Source organism: Pristiophorus japonicus, chromosome 9 (assembly GCF_044704955.1).
Source record: "Pristiophorus japonicus isolate sPriJap1 chromosome 9, sPriJap1.hap1, whole genome shotgun sequence".
In the NCBI taxonomy this organism is placed as follows: Eukaryota; Metazoa; Chordata; class Chondrichthyes; family Pristiophoridae; genus Pristiophorus; species Pristiophorus japonicus.
In genome coordinates this window covers 40,887,393-40,908,974 of record NC_091985.1, presented here as the reverse complement: position 1 = coordinate 40,908,974, position 21,582 = coordinate 40,887,393, and the positions used below count along the sequence as shown (strand labels likewise).

Sequence of the window (21,582 nt, the reverse complement as noted above, 5' to 3'; positions counted from 1 at the left end):
CCTCCAGACCTACTTGTGGGCCTCAGCATAGTCTGGAGTTGGCCCGACAGGCAAGCTGAGTCGGGGTGCCTGATTGGCGCTCACCTGATTTAATCCGACGAGGGACGAGAACAAATTTAGTTCGGATCTTGGGCCTCTCTGTTCCAGCACCCAGTCGCTAGGAACTTATCCTTTTTTGCCTCTGTTACCCTAGCCAGAAGACCATTCCCGATATGAAGTACTCTTTGTATGAAGACCTGCTTCTTGACATCAGTTCTAATCTTGCCTTTTGCCAGATTTCACCGATGACCCTTTGCTCTGCAGTTATGATTTAACTTCAAGTCAGTCCTTCTCCAGATCAGTTCAAGGATGTTGGTGTTTCCCTTGCACTTCAATGACCCAAGTAAAGCCAATCCTCTCTCCCTCTCCCCCACCTAATCCCCATCCCCTGCTGATCCTCTTCCCCCCCTCCCCCACCCCAATCTCCGACTCCTGCTGATCCTTCCCCCCACCCAATTCCCATCCCCGGCTGATCCTCTCCCCCACCCCCCACTCCCGATCCCCAACCCTTGCTGATCCTCTCCACCCCAATCCCCAACTTTTGCCGATCCCCTCCCCCTCCTGATCCCCAACCTTTGCCGATCCCCTCCCCCTCCCGATCCCCAACCTTTGCCGATCCTCTCCCCCTCCCAATCCTCAACCTTTGCCGATCCCCTGCCCCTCCCGAACCCCAACCTTTGCCGATTCTCTCCCCCTCCCGATCCCCAACCCCTGCCGATCCTCTCCCTAGCCCCGATCCTTGACGATCCACTCCCCACTCTATCCCCAGCCCCTGCTGATCGTCTTCTCCCCAATCTTCAACCCCTGCTGATCCTCGCCCCCCCCCCCCAACCAATCTCCGACTGATCCTCTCCTCACCCCCGATGATCCTCTCCCCGCTCTATCCCCGACCCCTGCTTATCCTCTTCCCCCCCCCTGATCTCCGACCCTTACCGATCCTCGCCCCACCTCCCCGATCTCCGACCGATCCTCTCTTACCCCTTGCCCCGATCCCCGACCCCTGCTTATCCTCTCCCACTCGCCCGATTCCCGACCGATTGCCGACTCCCCTCGCACAATCCCTTCCCTGAGAGGCCACTCGCCTCTGAGGCCTACCCGCCTGCAGCCATCCAGTCTCTCAAACTGGCTGGCTGCGGGCGAGAATCTGAGGCATCGCATTCAAATCAGGCCCTGCCATTAAAGTCGGCAGTGTCTGTGGGGAACACGGCCTCCCAGGTTTCCCGCCTGCCTCAGAGGCCCCCCGCCCCCAACCCACCTCCCTTTGGAAAATTCTGGCCGTGGTATTTCACGTTAAACTGACTTATTTGATTTTACTTTTTAACATTCTTCTGGAAAAGTGGACATTTTTCCTATAATGTTGCCTGTACCACTGACTCATTCAGGGAAATTCCTACCCTATCATCACTAATATACAGTAATGGTGCAAAGAGTTTTATAAAATTTTGCATGATTTTAATTGCTACTATAAAACCAATTGATGGAACATTACATTCAATATGTAAATGAACACGTCAAGTTATGGAACCAAATTAAACTACAAGTTTCATTTACTATATTTTACAACGTCATACAAAAAAGGTTAAATTACAGGGGAGTTTTTTTTTAATCCTATTGACATTGAATTGTGTTGTATGTCAACATTTTTACAATACTATCCATTGGGTCTGGCACTAAGTATGAACATTAAAAAGTTTATTCTGTGTTTTTCTAAAATTTTCTTAAATTTGTTGGAGCTATTATAATGGATCCAAAATTAAATCCCGGACCATATAACAATAATGGCTGTTAGTTAAAAACAGACTGAAACATATACAGCATATTTAAGAGTACATGGTCATTTTTTTTTGCAGTGACAATAATTTAGACCCAGAATATTTTCTTTTGGTTGAATATATAAAGTAAATGTAAAACAAAATTGATATACATCCTATAAAATCGCCTTTCATAATTCTTGGTCTCTGATTGTCCTTTTTTAAAAAATTATGCTGAAGAATACGGATACTGCATAAAGTTCAAGATGTTTGATATCAAATTTTTCCTCCGTAAGATTTAAAACTTAGCTTTGTTACACCGAAGGTAAATTACAAATAATTAGTAGTCTAGCAGTTGATGAAACAGAGTAGGGGACCTCCCAACCAAGAGAATTCAAAATCCAAATGCCAACTCCAATTGATATTGGGTTCATTTTCCTCTTGTGTTCGGCTTTCTATGTAGAGCACAGTTTGGCAGTGGAGAATATCATTTTTGTAGGAGTTAGGGCGCAGAGGAAGCTTTTTGTTTAGCAGAACCCGTTGAGTCCCATTGAACTACATCAATTTGGAGCTGATCACAAAACCCAAATACACAGCCCAACCCGAACGGTTTTATTTTCTTAACTGAAGGAGGATGTGTGGTTGTAAGGGGCCTGTAAGAAGAGTGAGAGGCTAATTTGGTGGGAGCTGAAACTGTTAGCGAAAATTGAGGTATGGCAATACTCTCGAGGTTTGAGATGCAAAATCCAGTATCTGTACTTGCTGTAATGAGATAATAGCATTAAGGACTTAAGTGTTATATTCATGTCAAATAAATATTAAGCAAAAGCATACATGAATTTTATAAGACCAGAAAGACAAATTATACAATTTAAATACACCAACACTAGTTTAAATACTTGTACTGCTGTCTACATCATGTAAACACCATCCGACACACAAAAGCAGCGTATACTTCAGCCGTGTGCTCACAACACTGATAGCCTGTATGTTCTTGACCAAAGCAGTTAATTGGTACCAAACAGAAACAATCACAATCTGATAAATATAGCTTCAGGAAGCCTCACATGGAATCCTTTTATGGAAAACAACAGCTTGTCTCGATTGATACTGTTGTCTGCGCCTTTTTCTCTTTTCCCATTGACAAAGCAGTAACATTTTGAAAGTGTTTCTGAAGGTTTTGTTGCACAGTGCGTAGCACATGGGATTCACAGTGCTGTTGACATAGCACAGCCAATAGCCTAGGCGCCATAGTGCATCACGAATGCATTTGTCACAGAATGTGTTTACCAGTACCATTATGTTATAAGGTGTCCACGTGATAATAAAGGCAAGTAAAATTGCACTGAGTGTCTGTGCAGCCTTTTTTTCTTTTATAAGTGATATTCTTTTACGCTTTGTAAGCTGAGTTCGTGTTTTCGAGGCAAATGATTTAGCAACTGTGGCTTCTCTGAAAGACAAAGGCATAGATGTGGATGACTTTGCTAAAGATGCAATTCCTCCAGAAGACTTTGAACGATGGATTGATGTCATTGACTGAACAGGAAGCTTGCCAAAATGTTGGTGGAAGCTATTGCCTTGCTCATCTGAGTCTTTGAACTGTTGCGATCTGAATTTTCTTTCCTTTGCATTAGCATCCGCTTTGGCAAGTTCACCACTGCAAAGATCCATGTTATCTTCATTTGTGGATTTAGATAGGCTGGCAGCTGTCTTAAGCCCAGATAGGTTTAACACAATGGAGTAAATTGCTCTTGTTTCTGATACTACTTCATCCTCGTCAGATGAAGCTGAATGGTCCAAAGAGCCACCACCGTCATTGTTGTTCCAACTATCACTGCTGCTTGCCTCTTGTTCACCCTCAGTGTTGGCCTTCCAAGTTTTTGAGGTTGACCAAAAGTGGCACCTTCCATGCCGTCTTCTATCTTTCGTTCCTGCCCGCTGCAGTTCATTGCTGCTGCAACTCCTGGAGCTGCTTGTTTGAGGAACAAAGTGTGTGGTTTCCATGTCTCTGGTAGAGGCCTGGAGAACTGCCAATTCTTTGGTGCGTTTCTCAGTTTCCTTGTAGATTCTCCAGTATAGGATTGTCATGATGGTGACAGGCAAGTAAAATGCAGCAATGGCAGTACCAAAAGTAATTATTGGTTCAGATAAAAACTGTATGAAACATTCATTGGGTGGCACAGTTCTTTCACCAACAAAATATTGCCAGAACAAAATGGCAGGGGCCCACAGTATAAATGAGACTATCCAAGCCAGGCCAATCATTATTCCAGCTCTTTTGGGAGTTCGTTTAGCTCTGTAGGTGAGTGGTCTTGTAATTGATAAATATCTGTCAAAACTTATAACTAGAAGATTCATGACAGAGGCATTGCTGGCAACATAGTCAATAGCAAGCCAAAGGTCACAAGCTACGTTACCTAAAGCCCATCTGTCCATTATGATGTATGTCGTGTACAGGTTCATTGAGATCACTCCAATTATCACATCTGCAAAGGCGAGACTTAGAAGAAAGTAATTGTTCACTGTTTTTAATTGTTTGTTCACCTTAAATGCAACCATAACAAGAATGTTTCCTATGATCGTCACCAAGGAGAGTATTCCTGTGAAGAAGGCAATCAAAACCACTTGCCAAACGGTGTGACCTCCAAGAGGATCAACTGTACTATTATTTATACCTGACGCATTCGATTCCAGGGAGGTTGCGGGAGAATGTGCGGTTGAGCTGAACAGGCCATTGGCACTTCCATCCATTGGCCTGCCACCAAGAAACACTTTTTCTTGAGAGTCATTGTTCCAGGAGAGGCTGGAATTGAAAAACAAGGGGAAAACTGTGCTGTTGTAGTCTGGGATCATTGTGGCTTTGTGGCATATTCTGCAAAAGAAAAGAAAGCAAAATAAAGATTGGATCTATGCAAAGAATAAATAGGATTAGTCAAAGAGGAACAATAATGCCTTATCCTCGAGTATTTGTGCCAAACTATTCCCCCCCGCACTGCTGTACACACATTTTTTGTTTGTTATAACTCTCTGTCACACATTCACATTTCCGAGTTGCACGTCAAAAACTAAGTCTAAAGAGACATATGGAGCTGGAAATTCGGTGTCCCGGGCGGAGCGGTAAATTTTGCGCCGGCAAATGGTTTGTGTCTGCTGCCGCAAAATTCATCAGCTGGGCCTGGAGTTTGGAGCCGGTCGCTAAGGGAGGTGTCTTTTAGGGTGCTCGGCCGGCTGAGCAAGGGAATATCCTGAGCTGAAGAGCTGGCCTCGGAGCGCCATAAAAGAGGCCATGGGGAGGGGGGGGGGCGAAAAAAACCCTGAAAAAAACCACAAACAACATTCCCAATACCTAGCTCATGCCACCACAGCATAAATCGCAAATAAAAAATGTAAAAAAAAAAACAATCACACTTACCTCAGGTCGGCATTACTTACCTGACTGTGGCCGCTACAGCTCGGAGCGCCTGCTTTCACAGGTGTTCCCACCAGGGTCCGCTACGGGGTGCTACGGGTCGGTTGGCAAACAAAAATCGAGTTGGTGTCGCAACCGGGGGCATTGCACTCCGGCTCGCCTCTCCTGGGCGGTAATACTCCGCCTCCTGTCGACACCGGCACCAGATGTCCCGATGGGGCGCGAGAAGCTGGCTGCCCAGGCACACCTGCATTCCACCATCATTGCCACCCCGCTGGCAGAAGACTGCATTTCCACCGCGTGAACTCCCCAAGAACATAAAATAACAGAGCAAGGATGCTGGCATTCTCTTAATTGACCTTTGAATGAACCCATCGTTTGTATAGTAGCAAATAGACTTACGAGACGTACACCTATGCTTTAACAGAAGGGCAAAGGAATTTCCTCAGGTCTGCTCCAGCTCAGCCACTGTAACCTTGCTGCAAGTGAATTCACCATATTTTAGCGATGTTAGGGCAGCAAAGAAGGAGCAGCTCGCAGGAAATCCCCGTCAATTGTGTTTTATATAATACATTGTTGCTGGTATTGTAAAAAGCATTCTCTGACATCCATTGAGTCGTACCGTAGGTGAATAGCTAGTTCCCCCCCGGTGTCCTGGGCAATATTTAACTCTCAATGCAGATAACAAAAACAGATTGTCCGGTCATTATCACATTGCTGTTTGTGGGATCTTGCTGTGCACAAATTGCTGGCACGTTTCTCACATTACAACATTGAATACACTTCAAAAAGTACTTCGTTGGCTGTAAAGCGCTTTGGGATGTCCGGTGGTCGTGAAAGGCGCTATATAAATGCAAGTCTTTCGTTCTTTCCATATATTAAAATTTTCCATGGCGTTCTCTTGATTTCTTGTCATAACTTTGGTAGGAGATCAGAAGAACTACCAGAGAAACGGCATGAACAGCATTTATGCCCTTTCCTCAGGCATTCCACTATTCCCCCGCCATAATTACAGCAGGAGACTGAGAAAACCTCTGGAAATTCAGGGCTGGAATGCCTTGCATGCGTTTTGTTCATCATGTCACACTTCTGGTGTCACTTTAACATCAGACTTTAAAGTATGCAAATTTCATCGACTTAATTTGTTCAAATTTTGTATTCGTAAAACAGCAGCAAGTCACAAGTGCACAGGTGGATTATGCTCTAATCAACACACAGCAAGCTGGCATGAAAATTACCCAATTCGAAAAATTCCACTCGAAAATAAACGAAAGGAGTGACTGAACTAATTAAATTCAGCAAGAATTTATAAAGTTGGTTTGAGTCTTGAATTTTTCATCAGCTGAAAATTTAAAGGATAATCAAAGATTTACAGCATAAGAAACCCATAAACACAACACATTCTACATAAAATGTTATTCATATAATTATCTGCACCATGTTGTAAATCCAGGAAAAAGCCCTGCTCCTTGTCACGTGGCTCAATTTGGAGCACTTGGCTGGAGTTTGCATTGTTGAGTGGCGTTTGCTAATGGTTTATCTGCGAACGTCCTCCTAATTGGCTGCTGTCCATGCTAATCATGACATGGCCAATTCCCTCTTCATTTAGGTTCCAGAAGAGAGTTGTACTGAGACTTACTGTTTGTAAGCCCTAGCACACTGCAATTAAGCTAAAAAGAACCTGACTAAAGGTCATCACCTTGAAACATTAACTCTATTTCTCTCTCACAGATGCTGCCTGACCTGCTGAGTATTTCCAGCATTTTCTGTTTTTATTTCAGATTTCCAGCATCTGAAGTATTTTGCTTTTGTATACTTTTCAAAATGAAATAAATAACTATCCAACTTTTTCTGAGTGAATATTGCTGAAAAATCAGTTTGGGTTGCATAGAATTACATGGAATGTGCAGCACAGAAACAGGCTATTCTGGCCAACTAGTCTATGCTGGTGTTCATGCTCAACTCGAGCCTCCTCTCACCCCTCTTCATCTAACCCTATCATAAGAACAGAAGAAAAAGCAGCAGCAGTAGGCCATACATCCCTTGAGCCTGCTCCACCATTCAATAAGATCATGGCTGATCATCGACCTCAACTCCACTTTTCTGCCCGATCTCCATATCCCTTGATTCCCCTAGACTCCAAAAATCTATCTATCTCAACCTTGAATATACTCAGAGACTCAGCATCCACAGCCCTCTGGGGCAGAGAATTCCAAAGATTCACAACCCTCTGATTGAAGAAAGGCAGTAAGGAGAGAGAGAGAGAGAGAACCTGGGGGGAGAGAGAGCTTGGGGGGAGAGAGAGAGAGAGCCTGGGGGGAGAGAGAGCTTGGTGGGAGAGAGAGGGCTTGGCGGTAGAGAGAGAGAGAGAGAGCTTGGGGGCAGGGCTGGAGGTGGGGGGAGAGAGAGCTTGGGGGCAGGGCTGGAGATGGGGGGAGAGAGAGAGCTTGGGGGGAGAGAGAAAGCCTGGGGGGAGAGAGAGAGAGAGAGCTTGGGGGCAGGGGTGGGGGGGGGGGGAGAGAGAGAGAGAACCTGGGGGCAGGGGTGGGTTGGGGGGGGGGAGAGAGAGAGAGAACCTGGGGGGAGAAAGAGCTTGGGGGAGAGAGAAAGAGAGAGAGAGCTTGGGGGGAGAGAGAAAGTCTGGGGGGGGAGAGAGAGAGAGCTTGGGGGAGAGAGAGAGCTTCGGGGGAGAGAGAGAGAGAGAGAGAGAGAGCTTGGGGGAGAGAGAGAGCTTCGGGGGAGAGAGAGAGAGAGAGAGAGAGAGAGAGTGCTTGGGGGGAGAGAGAGAGCTTGGGGGGGAGAGAGAAAGAGAGAGAGAGCTTGGGGGGAAAGAGAGAGAGCTTGGGGGGAGAGAGATTGAGAGAGAGCTTGCGGGGAGAGAGAGAGCTTGGGGGGAGAGAGAGAGAGCTTGAGGGGAGAGAGATTGAGAGAGAGCTTGCGGGGAAAGAGAGAGCTTGGGGGGAGAGAGATAGAGCTTGAGGGGAGAGAGATTGAGAGAGAGCTTGCGGGGAGAGAGAGAGCTTGGGGGAGAGAGAGAGCTTGGGGGAGAGACAGAGAGCTTGGGGGGAGAGAGAAAGAGAAAGAGAGCTTGGGGGAGAGAGAGAGCTTGTGGGGAGAGAGAGAAAGCTTGGGGGGAGAGAGAAAGAGAGAGAGAGCTTGGGGGGAAGAGAGAGAGCTTGCGGCTGCGGGGGTGGAGGGGGTGAAAGAGAGAGCTTGGGGATGGGGGTGAGAGAGAGCCTGCGGGGAGAGAGCTTCAGGGGAGAGAGAGAGTCTGGGGGGAGCGGGGAGGAGGGTGGGAGGAGAGAGACACAGGTGGGAGGGGGTGGGATCAGAGGGGAGAGAGGGAACTCAGAGAAGACAGATCACGTTCTTCCTACCCCGTGGTGTGTGCAAGTTCGGTGCGTGTGCTACAAGGGACATCGTTGGGGTGGATGAAATCCAGAAGTCACGACACTGTCACTATTCACTTCATATCCAATAAACCTGTTAACAATCCGCACACAATGCCCCATCTATGGGGGGGAGGGGGGCGGGGGTAAGGTCTTGCGCTGGGGTAAGGGACTTCGGCTGTGGGAGGCAGCACATGTGCAGGGGTAAGGGACTTTAGCTGGCCAAAGGATGCACTTGCGCTGGTGTAATGGACTTCGGCTGGAACTTAGTGGCTTTGGGGAGATCTAATCTCTGTGGCTTCTGAAGTCAAAATGGATCGAATAACAAATTGGAAATTCACTCAGAATTTGGGCTGGGCCATTCCAGTTACACATTCCAGAGGAACTTCAGGGTGTGGCTTATCCTCCAAGGGGACCAATCAGCAATAGGTCTGGAGAGAAACGGCTGCATTTCAGCTAGTACAAATAGACACATCCTTGAAGAAATTCCTCCTCATCGCTGTCTTAAATGGCCTACCCCTTATCCTGAGACTGTGCCCACTCATTCTAGACACTCCAGCCAGAGGAAACAACCTCTCAGCATCTACCCTGTCAATCCCCTTCAGAATCTTGTATGTTTCAATGAGATTACCTCTCATTCTTCTAAACTCCAGAGTATAGACCCATTCTACATAATTTCTCCTCCTCAAACAGCCCTCTTATCCCAGGAATCAATCTAGTGAACCTTTGTTGCAAAAACTGTGCACAGTACTCCAGGTGTGGTCTCACCAACGCCCTGTGCAATTGTGGCAAGACTTCCTTACTCTTATACTCCAACCCCCTTGCAATAAAGGACAACATGCCATTTACCTTCCTTATTGCTTGCTGTATCTGCATGCTAGCTTTCAGCGATTCTTATGTAGAAACATAGAAAATAGGTGCAGGAGTAGGCCATTTGGCCCTTCGAGCCTGCACCACCATTCAATATGATCATGGCTGATCATGCAACCACATCTCTCAGCATAAACTTCTACATAAAAGTTGCTTACAACATGCTAAGTGTTTGACGAATTTGGAAGCTCTATATCGTATAATGAATTCTAAATAGTTACAGAATCGGACTTAATGGGGAGGAATTTGCGGTCGGAGGCTTCCTTTGCACGAACGCCTTCAAGCCAAAAGAAATCTACGAAAGTACCGGGTGGACCCAGAGGAATGTAGGATTCCGGTCGGAGGCCTAGATTCACTGTGCAGTGCATGGGGAGATGTCTTTCAGGTACATACGTACATGCTGGAGTCACATGGGCCTGGACCACCAATCACTATGCGGTATTCTCATTGATAAAAGTGGGAACTCCATTTGTATAAGAATAACCCCCTAAAACACTGAAACACAGCATAATAAATAAATAGAACACCACACATATTAAAAATTAATTGAAATTAAATGTAATTAAATCTTTTAGAAAAAAACAAATATGTTTTGGAATTTTTTGTAATGTGTTTTAATAGGGTTAAAAATAAACTTACCTTAATGGACAGGGTTTTTAATATAAAAATGAGTGTTTAAATTTAATTTTCTAATGTTTTAAAAGTGTTACGCTGGTAAAAGTAAGCTATGCGCCTGCATTTACCAGGCGTAAAAGTTTGAAGGACATTCGCTGGGCATGAGTTGGGCAAATAGCCCAATCTCTCCCGCGCAGATATCCTTCTCCTGGGGATACGGAGGATCTGTCAGAAATCTTGACAGATCGGAAAAGTCTGTTTTTGCCACATGCACATCACACCCCGAAAACCGGCTTTTGCGAGGCCTCACCGGATCTGTGCGCACATCGTATGCACCCGGCGAGGCCGGAATTTTAGGCCCAATATTGGGTGCTTCCAGCGTGGAGGTTGAAAATTACAAGCAGTTTGCAATCTGCACGGTTCCCTTATCAAACAACAAATTCTAATTATCTGGTGGGCCAATTTACTTTGTAATTGGACATTGTGGTCTTAAAGGTCCATAGCTAATATTTAGCAGGATAATATGTTGTGCATTGTGTGGCACAGTACTCTTGCCATCTGTAAGCAGCAACACAAAAGATATGCTGATAAATATACAAAACTTCTCACGAAAATAAAGATGGGAAGAAATGCAGTATGTAATGCTATGTTTCCAACTGGAGCCAGCACTTGCATAATGGCCCAGATTTTGCGGTGGTAATAACGTTGCTACAACTGTACAGGGTATTGGTGAGGCCACACCTGGAGTACTGCATACAGTTTTGGTCTCTGTATTTAAGGAGGGATATACTTGCATTGGAGGCAGTTCAGAGAAGGTTCACTAGGTTCACTAGGAGATGAGGGGGTTGACTTATGAAGATAGGTTGAGTCGGTTGAGCCTATACTCATTGGTGATCTTATCGAAACATATAAGATAATGAGGGGGCTCAACAAGGTGGATGCAGAGAGGATATTTCCACTCATAGGGAAACTAAAACTAGGGGACTAGGGGCTCAATTTTCCCCAGTGATTTGCTCTGTTTTTTTGAGCAGGCTGCTCTTTTTGGCCCAAGTTGAAAAACCAGTTTCCCCAATCAATTTGCACCAGTGCAACTCAGTTAATTACGATTTTTTTTAGGTCAGTTTTTTTTTCAGCCAACGGGGGCGTAACCAGCCACCCACGCCAATTCTGGTCATTTATGGAAGTTTGGCCAGCTGAGAGTTACTCCAGTTCTGCTAAGGCCAGCCAGCGTATGTGGCCTCTCCAGAAAACCCTTGTGGAGAGTTAAATAAATCGACGCAAGTAAGGAAATCGGCGCAGCAGGTGCTGGGTCACATACTAAAAGAATTGAAAAACACATAGCAGCAACTTACCTCCAACCCCGCCCGAACGCTGTCCAGTCTCATTCTAGGTCCCCATTCTCCCGGTCCGGTCCCATTCTTGGTTTACACGAGAGAGAGAGAGAGAGAGAGACCTGCATGCTTCACTTTGCAGCCTCAGCTCGCATTGTGAGAATGTGACCGGACTGGTAAGCCCTTTGGGCAGGGTTGGAGATAAGCTGCTGCAATATATTTTTCAATTCTTTTAATGTGTTGGGAGCTGGATGTATGCTTCACTTTGCAGCCTCAGCTCGCATTGTGCCCCTGGTTACCATGGCAATCTTTTTGGCGCAGATCAAGGCTCCACTCCCAAAACTAAAGGTCGGGTTATGCCACGTCAAAATGAAGAAATTCAACGGGGAAACTTAGAACATTTTTTTTTGGCGTACTCGGGCCCCAAAAAATTGGGCGCAACTCTTTAAGTACACCAAAAAAAAGCTTTGGGGTAAATTGAGCCCATAGTCTCAGAATAAGGGGCCGTCTATTTAAAACTGAGATGAGGAGGAATTTCTTCTCTCAGAGGGTTGTAAATCTGTGGAATTCTCTGCCCCGGAGAGCTGTGGAGGCTGGGTCATTGAATATATTTAAGGCGGAGATAGACAGACTTTTGAGCGATAAGGGAATAAAGGGTTATGGGGAGTGGGCAGGGGAAGTGGAGTTGAGGCCAGGATCAGATCAGCCATGATCATTAAATGGCGGAGCAGGCTCGAGGGGCCAAATGGCCTACTGAAGAGATTGCAAAGTCTCTGTTTAAAGAATGGACTCAGTCGAGAATATTTTGTGGACTTTATGGGGTTTTCTGAGGATATTTTCCCTGTGATGGGGTCACCCTGCGCAGATAAATGAAAAAGCTGTTTTTTGTTAAAACTCCAGGGACCGCATGGCAGTTAGCTGTGACAAAAGAACTGTCAGTCATCCATTGACAAAAGAGCTGTCGGCCAGGAAGGGGGGGCCATTGACAAAGCCACTCTAATATGCAAAAGCACCTCTCACCTCCACCTCAGAAGAAGAGCAGAACAATGAGCCCACTAGCCTGGCCAGCCAAAGAGGAGCTGGAGTTTTCCCAACACAAAGACTCAGAGAGATGCCCAGATTAAGGGCAATCAGCCCAATCCGAATGGGTTGGATGGCCCATCACTGACTAAGTACCCATGCTTAGAAACAAAGGGATTTTAAAGATTGGCGGGAAAGATAGGGTGTAACAAGACTCCCATCAGGACAGGCTCTTTCCACTTTATTTTTAGCTTGTAGTGAAGCTTGTAGCTGGCAGCTTGTATCTAGAGAGAGCTCTCTCTCCCTCTCGCTCCACCAAGATCGATGTACGAGAAGAAAGTAAGAAAGGAGGGAAGAGAGAGAGAGCTTCTTCTTCTCCCTCTCGCTCTTGCGCCACCGAGGAGGAAGCCGCAGTTCCGCAGGAGAAGAGCGATCGAGACCGGCTGCGTGTGGGGGGTGAGCATGGTCGCGAGTGCCCCAAGCCAGTAACTAGATATCCCAAGCGAGCTAGGTGAGGTGTAAGGGCTCAGGGTTTTCTCAGAAGTGAAGCTTTTCAGGGCTAGGGTAATTCTGGGGAGGGTAATTTGTTGGTAGGGGTAGAGTTAGAATCCACCAGGGAATTACTGCATGTTACTAGATCTCATTTCTGCACTGTATGTATGTTATTTGTAACCTGGATTTTATTCTCCACAGAGACAGTGATTTCGTTTAGCAGTGCATGTTTTAGCCAGTGTATGTTCGACCAAATAAATATAAGTAAGATTTTTCACTGAAGCGCTCCTGTCCGTGACTCATTTCATTTACACTCTGAATAATAATTCCCAGGTCTAGAACTTTCATAAGGCGGGGGCAATTCGAACCGTCTGTCTAGCAATTAGGCTAGGATCAAAACCGCTGACACTACTCCTGCTCCTATTTCATATGTTTCGTATGAAACTGTCAGCGTTTGCTGTCATTACCCCTCTTAATCTGACCATAACTTCAGGACTTAGAGCATGCACAGATAATCATAGATAACCAGGAGTTGCGGTCAGTCATTCCCGCCTCTGTCACAGGTTGCACTGGAACTCTCCAGAGCCAGCAATCAATTCAAATCACTTGAACTGACGAAAACTTTCCTTTTATGATGGAATATTGCTGTTAAAAAAATCCCTAAACTTTAAGCCTTGTTGAAAGAGCTGTAACTGCGTTTGTAACGGCGCACTGACTGCTGAACAACCGTTCTGGCCCTGGAAAACGAATCTTATATTTGTAGAATGTCAAATTTTTCCATTAACATGATTTAGATTCACAAGCTACACTGTTGGATGAGACATTAAACCGAGGTCCCATCTAGCCTCTCAGTTGGATGTTAAAGATCCCATGGTACTATTTTGAAGAAGAGCAGGGGAGTTATCCCCGGTGTCCTGGCCAATATTTATCCCTCAATCAGCATAACAAAAAATGTTTATCTGGTCATTATCACATTGCTGTTTGTGGGGGCTGGTTTGTGCACAGATTAGCTGACCCATTTCCTACATTACAACAGTGACTACACTTGATATAAAATATTTATTGGCTGTAAAGCGCTTTGGGACATCCAGTGATCGTGAAAGGCAATGTAAATGTAAATGCAAGTCTTCCTTTCTTTCTCTACCCGACACAGACACGATGGGCCGATTGGCCTCTTCCTGTGCTCTATGATTCTATTCTATGAAAAGAAAACAGCTGTCAAGTGAAGGATAATTAATTGTTTTGTTTATAAGCTATTCGATTTTCCCGCATTTCACTGCTCACAGTTGCATCCATGCTTTGCATCCCACTCTAGTTCAGAGGCTGCAGAGACAACCCGTTTCCAGGCTGCTATCTGTAGTGCTTTTTCAATGAAAACTAGGTATCCTTTCCAGGGCAGTGTGAAGGAACAATGGGCTGAAGCTCCAATGGTGTGCCTGAAATTTGGAGCTCTCTCTCTCTTCTGTGTCCGCCCCAGGAAAAAACTCTCCCCTGACTCCCTTACGACTGCAGTTATGAACTCCCAACTCTCCAGCCTTTGGCCCTTCTTTCACCATAACATTTCCACAGCTACCGATCTGCTCAATCGCACCCTCATCACCACCTTTGATGCGCTAATCCCTGTTAAAACGATTACTCTCTCTTACCCTGGCCGTTCTCCCTGGTACAGCCCTAATCTTTGCTCCATTAAGTGCAACAGATGCAGACTTGAACGGATATGGTGGACAACTGGTTTAGCCATACCGCCAGATCGGGCTGGAAACATAAAGCACTATCGAGTCTTGCTTTAGTCTACCAAAATCGTTCGCTATTCCAGAATCATTCTGGAATGTAAAGATAAACCCCGGCTTCTATTCTCCACTGCAAACCGCCTTTTTAAACCCTTCTCCCAGTCTCCGCCCTTACCTCTGATAATAAGTGTGAGGAGCTCATGGACTTCTTTGACTGTAAGATTGAGACCATCCATTCAGCCGCCTCTGCCTCTTCCCTTCCTTCCCCTAGCCTAACAGGCCAAACTTCCTCTAAGGATCCCCACTGCCCTAGCCCTGATCTCACATTTTTCTCTAGTTTCTCTCCAATCTCCCCTCACTACCTTTCCGAGCTCATCCTGTCCATGAGATCCACTTCCTGCTCCCTTGACCTTATTCCCACCAAACTCCTAACCACCCAACTTCCTTTTCTGGCTCCCATGTTAGCTGACATTGTTAACGGTTCTCCTCAGGTACTGTCCCCCTCTCCCTTAAATCTGCCGTTATCATCCCTCTCTTCAAAAAATCAACCCACGACTCCTCCATCCTTGCAAACTACCCCCGCATCTCCAACCTCCTTTTCCTCTCCAAAGTCTTGAACGTGTTGTCGTCTCCCAAATCCGTGCCCATCTTTTCCGCAATTCCATGTTTGAATCCCTCCAATCCGAGTTCCCCGTCTGACACAGTACCGAAATGGCTCTCATCAAAGTCACAAATGACTCAAATGACATCCTTTGTGACTGTAACAAAGACAAACTATCCCTCCTCATCCTTCTTGAATTGTCTGTAGCCTTTGACATGGTTAACCACTCTATCCCTCTCCAACGCTTCTCCACCATCATCCAGCTGGGTGGGACTGCACTCGCCTGGTTCCATTCTTACCTATCTAATCGTAGCTGGAGAATCACCTGCAATGGCATCTCTTCCCACCCCCACATCGTTACCTCTGGTGTCCCCCAGGGATCTATCCTTGGCCCCCTCCTATTTCTCATCAACATGTTGCCCCTTGGCAACATCATCCGGAAACACAGCGTCAGTTTCCACACTTCCACATGTACGCTAATGAAACATAGCTCTACCTCAATACCACTTCTCTCGACCCCTCCACGGCCTCTAAATTGTTTGACTGTTTGTCTGACATCCCGTGCTGGATGAGCAGGTATTTTCTCCAATTGAATATTGGGAAGACTGAAGCCATTGTTTTCGGTCCCTGCTACAAACTCAGTTCCCTAGCCACTGACTCCATCCCTCTCCTCAACTTCTGTCTGAGGCTGAACCAGACTGTTCGCAACCTTGGTGTCATATTTGACCCTGAAATGAGCTTTTGACCACATATCCACAGCATAACTAAGAGCGCCTATTTCCACCTCTGTAACATCGCCCATCTCCACCCTTGCCTCAGCTCATCTGTTGCTGAAGCCCTCATCCACGCCTTTGTTATCTCTAGATTTGACTATTCCAATGCACTCCTGGTTGGCCTCCCACATTCTACCCGAAGTAAACTAGAAGTGATTCAAAACTCGGCTGCCCGTGTCCTAACTCGAACCAAGTCCCGATCACCCATTGCCCCTGTGCTCGCTGACCTACAGTGGCTTCCGGTTAAGCAACGCCTCGATTTCAAAATTCTCATCCTTATTTTCAAATCCATGATCTCGCCCCTCCCTATCTCTGTAATCTCCTCCAGCCCCACAACCCCCCTAAGGTGTCTGCGCTCCTCTAGTTCTGCCCTCTTGAGCATCCCTGATTATAATCGCTCAACTATTGGTGGCCGTGCCTTTTGTTGCCTGGGCCCCAAGCTCTGAAACTCCCTGCCTAAACCACTCCGCCTCTCTTTCCTCCTTCAAGTCACTCCTTAAAACCTACCTCTTTGACCAAGCTTTTGGTCACTTGCGCTAATTTCTACTTATGTGGCTCGGTGTCAAATTTTTTTAAATCCCACAATACTCCTGTGAAGCGGCTTGGGACGTTTCACTACATTAAAGTCGCTATATAAATACAAGTTGTTGTTTTTGTCTTTGCCCTACTACCCTGTGGCACAGCAGGTTGGAGCTCTAGCTTACTGCAGCACTACACTACTCCAAGAAGATTACATAATTACCTTAACACCCACTGAGGATCCTGTATGAATTGTGTGAGCATAGAGAGAGCACTGGGGAAACTTGATTTAACAAGTATCATGTAGCAGTACCTGAACAGAATGAATACATTTATAGCATATACTTGTAAACTAAATTGGGCTCTTACCAGCACAAGACACACTGGATTTCTTTTCACAGCACACACATTCCCAATGGTGGCAGCCTTTTATACTGTCCTGCGGGCAGCCTGCCAACTAATGCTTGAAGTCGTGCTTGAAGTCTGTATCATGGAACGTGCAACTATCTCCTATTATGGTAGCCCCCCACAGAATATAGCGATCACGTTGATTTAGTCTTGAAGAAAACTCTTAAATATGTTGTTGACAAGATACACAATGGGGTTTATTTAATCTTAAATTACCGTTTCTCATTGTCTGACATTTGTGTTTGCATCCTCCAAATAGATTTCAATATACAGTGTAAGTTTAGTGTAAGGTTGGACAGAGAATGACTGACGAGAATGGATTTTGGAACGTTGATGTGGTGCTAGTATGGGAATGCTATGGAATTCCAGTTATTGAACAATTTATCATCAAAAAAGGGAAATGGAGAGACTTCAGCTATCTGGTGGAATCCAAGTGCAAGAAATAGACTCGAACTTAGATATGGGTTTGTGTATGTCAGGATTGTAATTCTGTGGAATAGGTTGTACAACTGTGTAGTGATTTATTAAATCATAAACCTTTCACCTGAGTAATACGACTGCTTTCTTTGTAGAACTCCACTCTGAACAAATGCACTTGTTTGAAAAGTGTTTTTTGTTCTCTCACAAAGTCGACCGGGGCTAAAATTTCCAAGCCACAGGTTCCAAATAGGGCATCAAATTGGATGAAGTGCATGTAACACTAACCACATCACTACAACAATAACTCGCATTTATATAACACCTTTAACGTAGTAAAATGTCCCAAGGTGCTTCACAGGAGTAATTATCCCCCAAAAATTGACACTGAGCCACAGATGGGGATATTAGGACAGATAAAAGAGGTAGGTTTTAAGGAGCTTCTTAAAGGAGGAGAGAGAGGTAGAGAGACAAAGAAACATAGAATCATAGAAAATAGGTGCAGGAGTAGGCTATTTGGCCCTTCGAGCCTGCATCACCATTCAATAAGATCATGGCTGATCATTCACCTCACTACCTCTTTCCTGTTTTCTCTCCATACCCCTTGATCCCTTTAGCCATAAGGGCCATATCTAACTCCCTCTTGAATATATCCAATGAACTGGCATTAACAACTCTCTGTGGTAGGGAATTCCACAGGTTAATTACTCTCTGAGTGAAGAAGTTTCTCCTCATCTCAGTCCTAAATGGCTTACCCTTTATCCTTAGACTATGTCCCCTGGTTCTGGACTTTCCCAACATCGGGAACATTCTTCCTGCATCTAACCTGTCCAGTCCCATCAGAATTTTATATGTTTCTATGAGATCCCCTCTCATCCTTCTAAACTCCAGTGAATACAGGCCCAGTCGATCCAGTCTCTCCTCATATGTCAGTCCTACCATCCCAGGAATCAGTCTGGTGAACCTTTGCTGCACTCCTTCAATAGCAAGAACGTCATTCTTCAGATTAGGAGACCAAAACTGAACACAATATTCCAGGTGAGGCCTCACTAAGGCCCTGTACAATAGCAGTAAGACCTCCCTGCTCCTATACTCAAATCCTCTAGCTATGAAGGCCAACATACCATTTGCCTTCTTCACCGCCTGCTGTACCTGCATGCCAACTTTCAATGACTGATGTACCATAACACCCAGGTCTCATTGCACCTTCCCTTTTCCTAATCTGCCGCCATTCAGATAATATTCTGCCTTCGTATTTTTGTCACCAAAGTGGATAACCTCACATTTATCCACATTATACTGCATCTGCCATGCATTTGCCCACTCACCTAACCCCGTCCTCCTTACAGCTCATATCGCCACCCAGCTTAGTGTCATCTGCAAAGTTGGAGATATTACACTCAATTTCTTCATCTAAATCATTAATGTGTTTTGTAAATAGCTGGGGTCCCAGCACTGAGCACTGTGGGACCCCACTAGTCACTGCCTGCCAATCTGAAAAGGACCCGTTTATCCCGACTCTCTGCTTCCTGTCTGCCAACTAGTTCTCTATCCACATCAGTACATTACCCCCAATACCATGTGCTTTAATTTTGCACACCAATCTCTTGTGTGGGACCTTGTCAAAAGCCTTTGGAAAGTTCAAATACACCACATACACTAGTTCTCCCTTGTCCACTCTGCTAGTTATATCCTCAAAAAATTCTAGTAGATTTGTCAAGCATGATTTCCCTTTCATAACTCCATGCTAAATTGGACCGATCCTGTCACTGCTTTCCAAATGCACTGCTATTTCATCTTTAATAATTGATTCCAACATTTTCCCCACTACTGATGTCAGGCTAACCGGTCTATAATTGCCCATTTTCTTTCTCCCTCCTTTCTTAAAAAGTGGTGTTACATTAGCTACCCTCCAGTCCATAGCAACTGATCCAGAGTCGACAGACTGTTTGAAAATGATCACCAATGCATCCACTATTTCTAGGGCCACTTCCTTAAGTACTCTGTGATGCAGACTATCAGGCCCCGGAGATTTATTGGTCTTCAATCCCATCAATTTCCCTAACACAATTTCCTGCCCTATAAAGATTTCCTTCAATTCCTCCTTCTCAATAGACCCTCGATCCCTTAGTATTTCTGCAAGGTTATTTGTTTCTTCCTTCATGAAAACAGAACCAAAGTATTTGTTGAACTGGTCCGCCATTTCTTTTTTCCCCATTATAAATTCACCTGAATCTGACTGCAAGGGGCCTATGTTTGACTTCACTAATCTTTTTCTCTTCACATATCGATAGAAGCTTTTGCAGTCAGTTTTTATATTCCCAGCAAGCTTCCTCTGATACTCTATTTTCCCCATCCTAATTAAACCCTTTGTCCTCCTCTGCTGAAGTATAAAATTCTCCCAGTCCTCAGGTTTGCTGCTTTTTCTGGCCAACTTATATGTCTCTTCGTTGGATTTAATACTAGCCTTAATTTCCCTTGTTAGCCACGGTTGAGCCACCTTCCCCGTTTTATTTTTACTCCAGACAGGGATGTACTATTGTTGATGTTCATCCATGTGATCTTTAAATGTTTGCAATTGCCTATCCACCATCAACCCTTTAAGTATCATTTGCCAGTCTATTCTAGCCAATTCACGTCTCATATTTCCTCAAGTTCAGGACCCTAGTCTCTGAATTAACTGTGTCACTCTCCATCTTAATAAATAATTCTACCATATTATGGTCACTCTTCCCCAAGGGGCCTCACACAACAAGATTGCTAATTAGTTCTTTCTCATTACACATCACCCAGTCTAGGATGGCCAGCCCTCTAGTTGGTTCCTCGACCTATTGGTCGAGAAAACCATCCCTAATACACTCCAGGAAATCCTCCTCCACCACATTGCTACCAGTTTGGTTAGCCCAATCAATATGTAGATTAAAGTCACCCATGATAACTGCTGTACCTTTATTGCATGCATCCCTAATTTCTTGTTTGATGCTGTCCCCGACCTCACTACTACTGTTTGATGGTCTGCACACAACTCCCACTAGCGTTTTCTGCCCTTTGGTATTCCGTAGCTCCACCTATACTGATTCCACATCTTCCAAGCTAATGTCCTTCCTTGCTATTGCGTTAATTTCCTCTTGAACCTGCGACGCCACCCCACCTCCTTTTCCTTTCTGTCTATCCTTCCTGAATATTGAATACCCCTGGATGTTGAGTTCCCAGCCTTGGTCACCCTCCAGCCATGTCTCCGTGATGCCAATTACATCACATCTGTTAACAGCTATCTGCGCAGTTAATTCGTCCACCTAATTGCGAGTACTCCTCGCATTGAGGCACAGAGCCTTCAGGCTTGTCTTTTTAACACACTTTGCCCCTTTAGAATTTTGCTGTAATGTGGCCCTTTTTGTTTTTTGCCTTAGGTTTCTCTGCACTCCACTTTTATTTTTCTTCTTTCTATCTTTTGCTTCTGCCCTCCTTCTACTTCCCTCTGTCTCCCTGCATAGGTTCCCATCCCCCCACCATATTTAACCCCTCCCCAACAGCACTAGCAAACACTTCCCCTGGGACATTGGTTCCAGTCCTGCCCAGGTGCAGCCCGTCCAGTTTGTACTGGTCCCACCTCTCCCAGAACCGGTTCCAATGTCCCAGGAATTTGAATCCCTCCCTTCTGCACTACTCATCAAGCCACGTATTCATCTGAGCTATCCTGCGATTCCTACTCTGACTAGCACGTGGCACTGGTAGCAATCCTGAGATTACTACTTTTGAGGTCCTACTTTTTAATTTAGCTCCTAGCTCCCTAAATTCGTCTTGTAGGACCTCATCCCATTTTTACCTATATCATTGCTACCTATAAGCACCATGACAACTGGCTGTTCTCGCTCCCTCTTCAAAATATCCCGCACCCGTTCCGAGACATCCTTGACCCTTGCACCAGGGAGGCAACATACCATCGTGGAGTCTTGATTGCGGCCTGCAGAAACGCCTATTTATTCCCCTTACAATTGAATCCCCTATCACTATAGCTCTCCCACTCTTTTTCCTGCCCTCCTGCGCAGCAGAGCCACCCACGGTGCCATGAACTTGGCTGCTGCTGCTCTGCCCTGATGAGTATTCCCCCTCAACAGTACCCAAAGCGGTGTATCTGTTTTGCAGGGGTTGACCGCAGGGGACCCCTGCACTACCTTCCTTCCACTGCTCTTTCTGTTGGTCACCTGTGTACCCTTT

At 45.4% G+C, this 21,582-nt stretch overlaps 1 protein-coding gene across 4 annotated transcripts in view; it reads right to left on the bottom strand.

The window, feature by feature from the left end:
• Nucleotides 1-1,561: 1,561 nt before the first annotated feature.
• LOC139272593 (muscarinic acetylcholine receptor M3-like) overlaps nucleotides 1,562-21,582 on the bottom strand; it is a 362,361-nt gene continuing 342,340 nt past the window's right edge. For all 4 annotated transcript variants that reach the window (XM_070888666.1, XM_070888664.1, XM_070888665.1 and 1 more), the window contains one exon: nucleotides 1,562-4,662. In XM_070888666.1, coding sequence (XP_070744767.1) covers nucleotides 2,844-4,643 — 1,800 coding nt within the window. In that variant the 5' untranslated portion in view covers nucleotides 4,644-4,662 and the 3' untranslated portion in view covers nucleotides 1,562-2,843. The remainder of the gene's footprint in view (nucleotides 4,663-21,582) is intronic.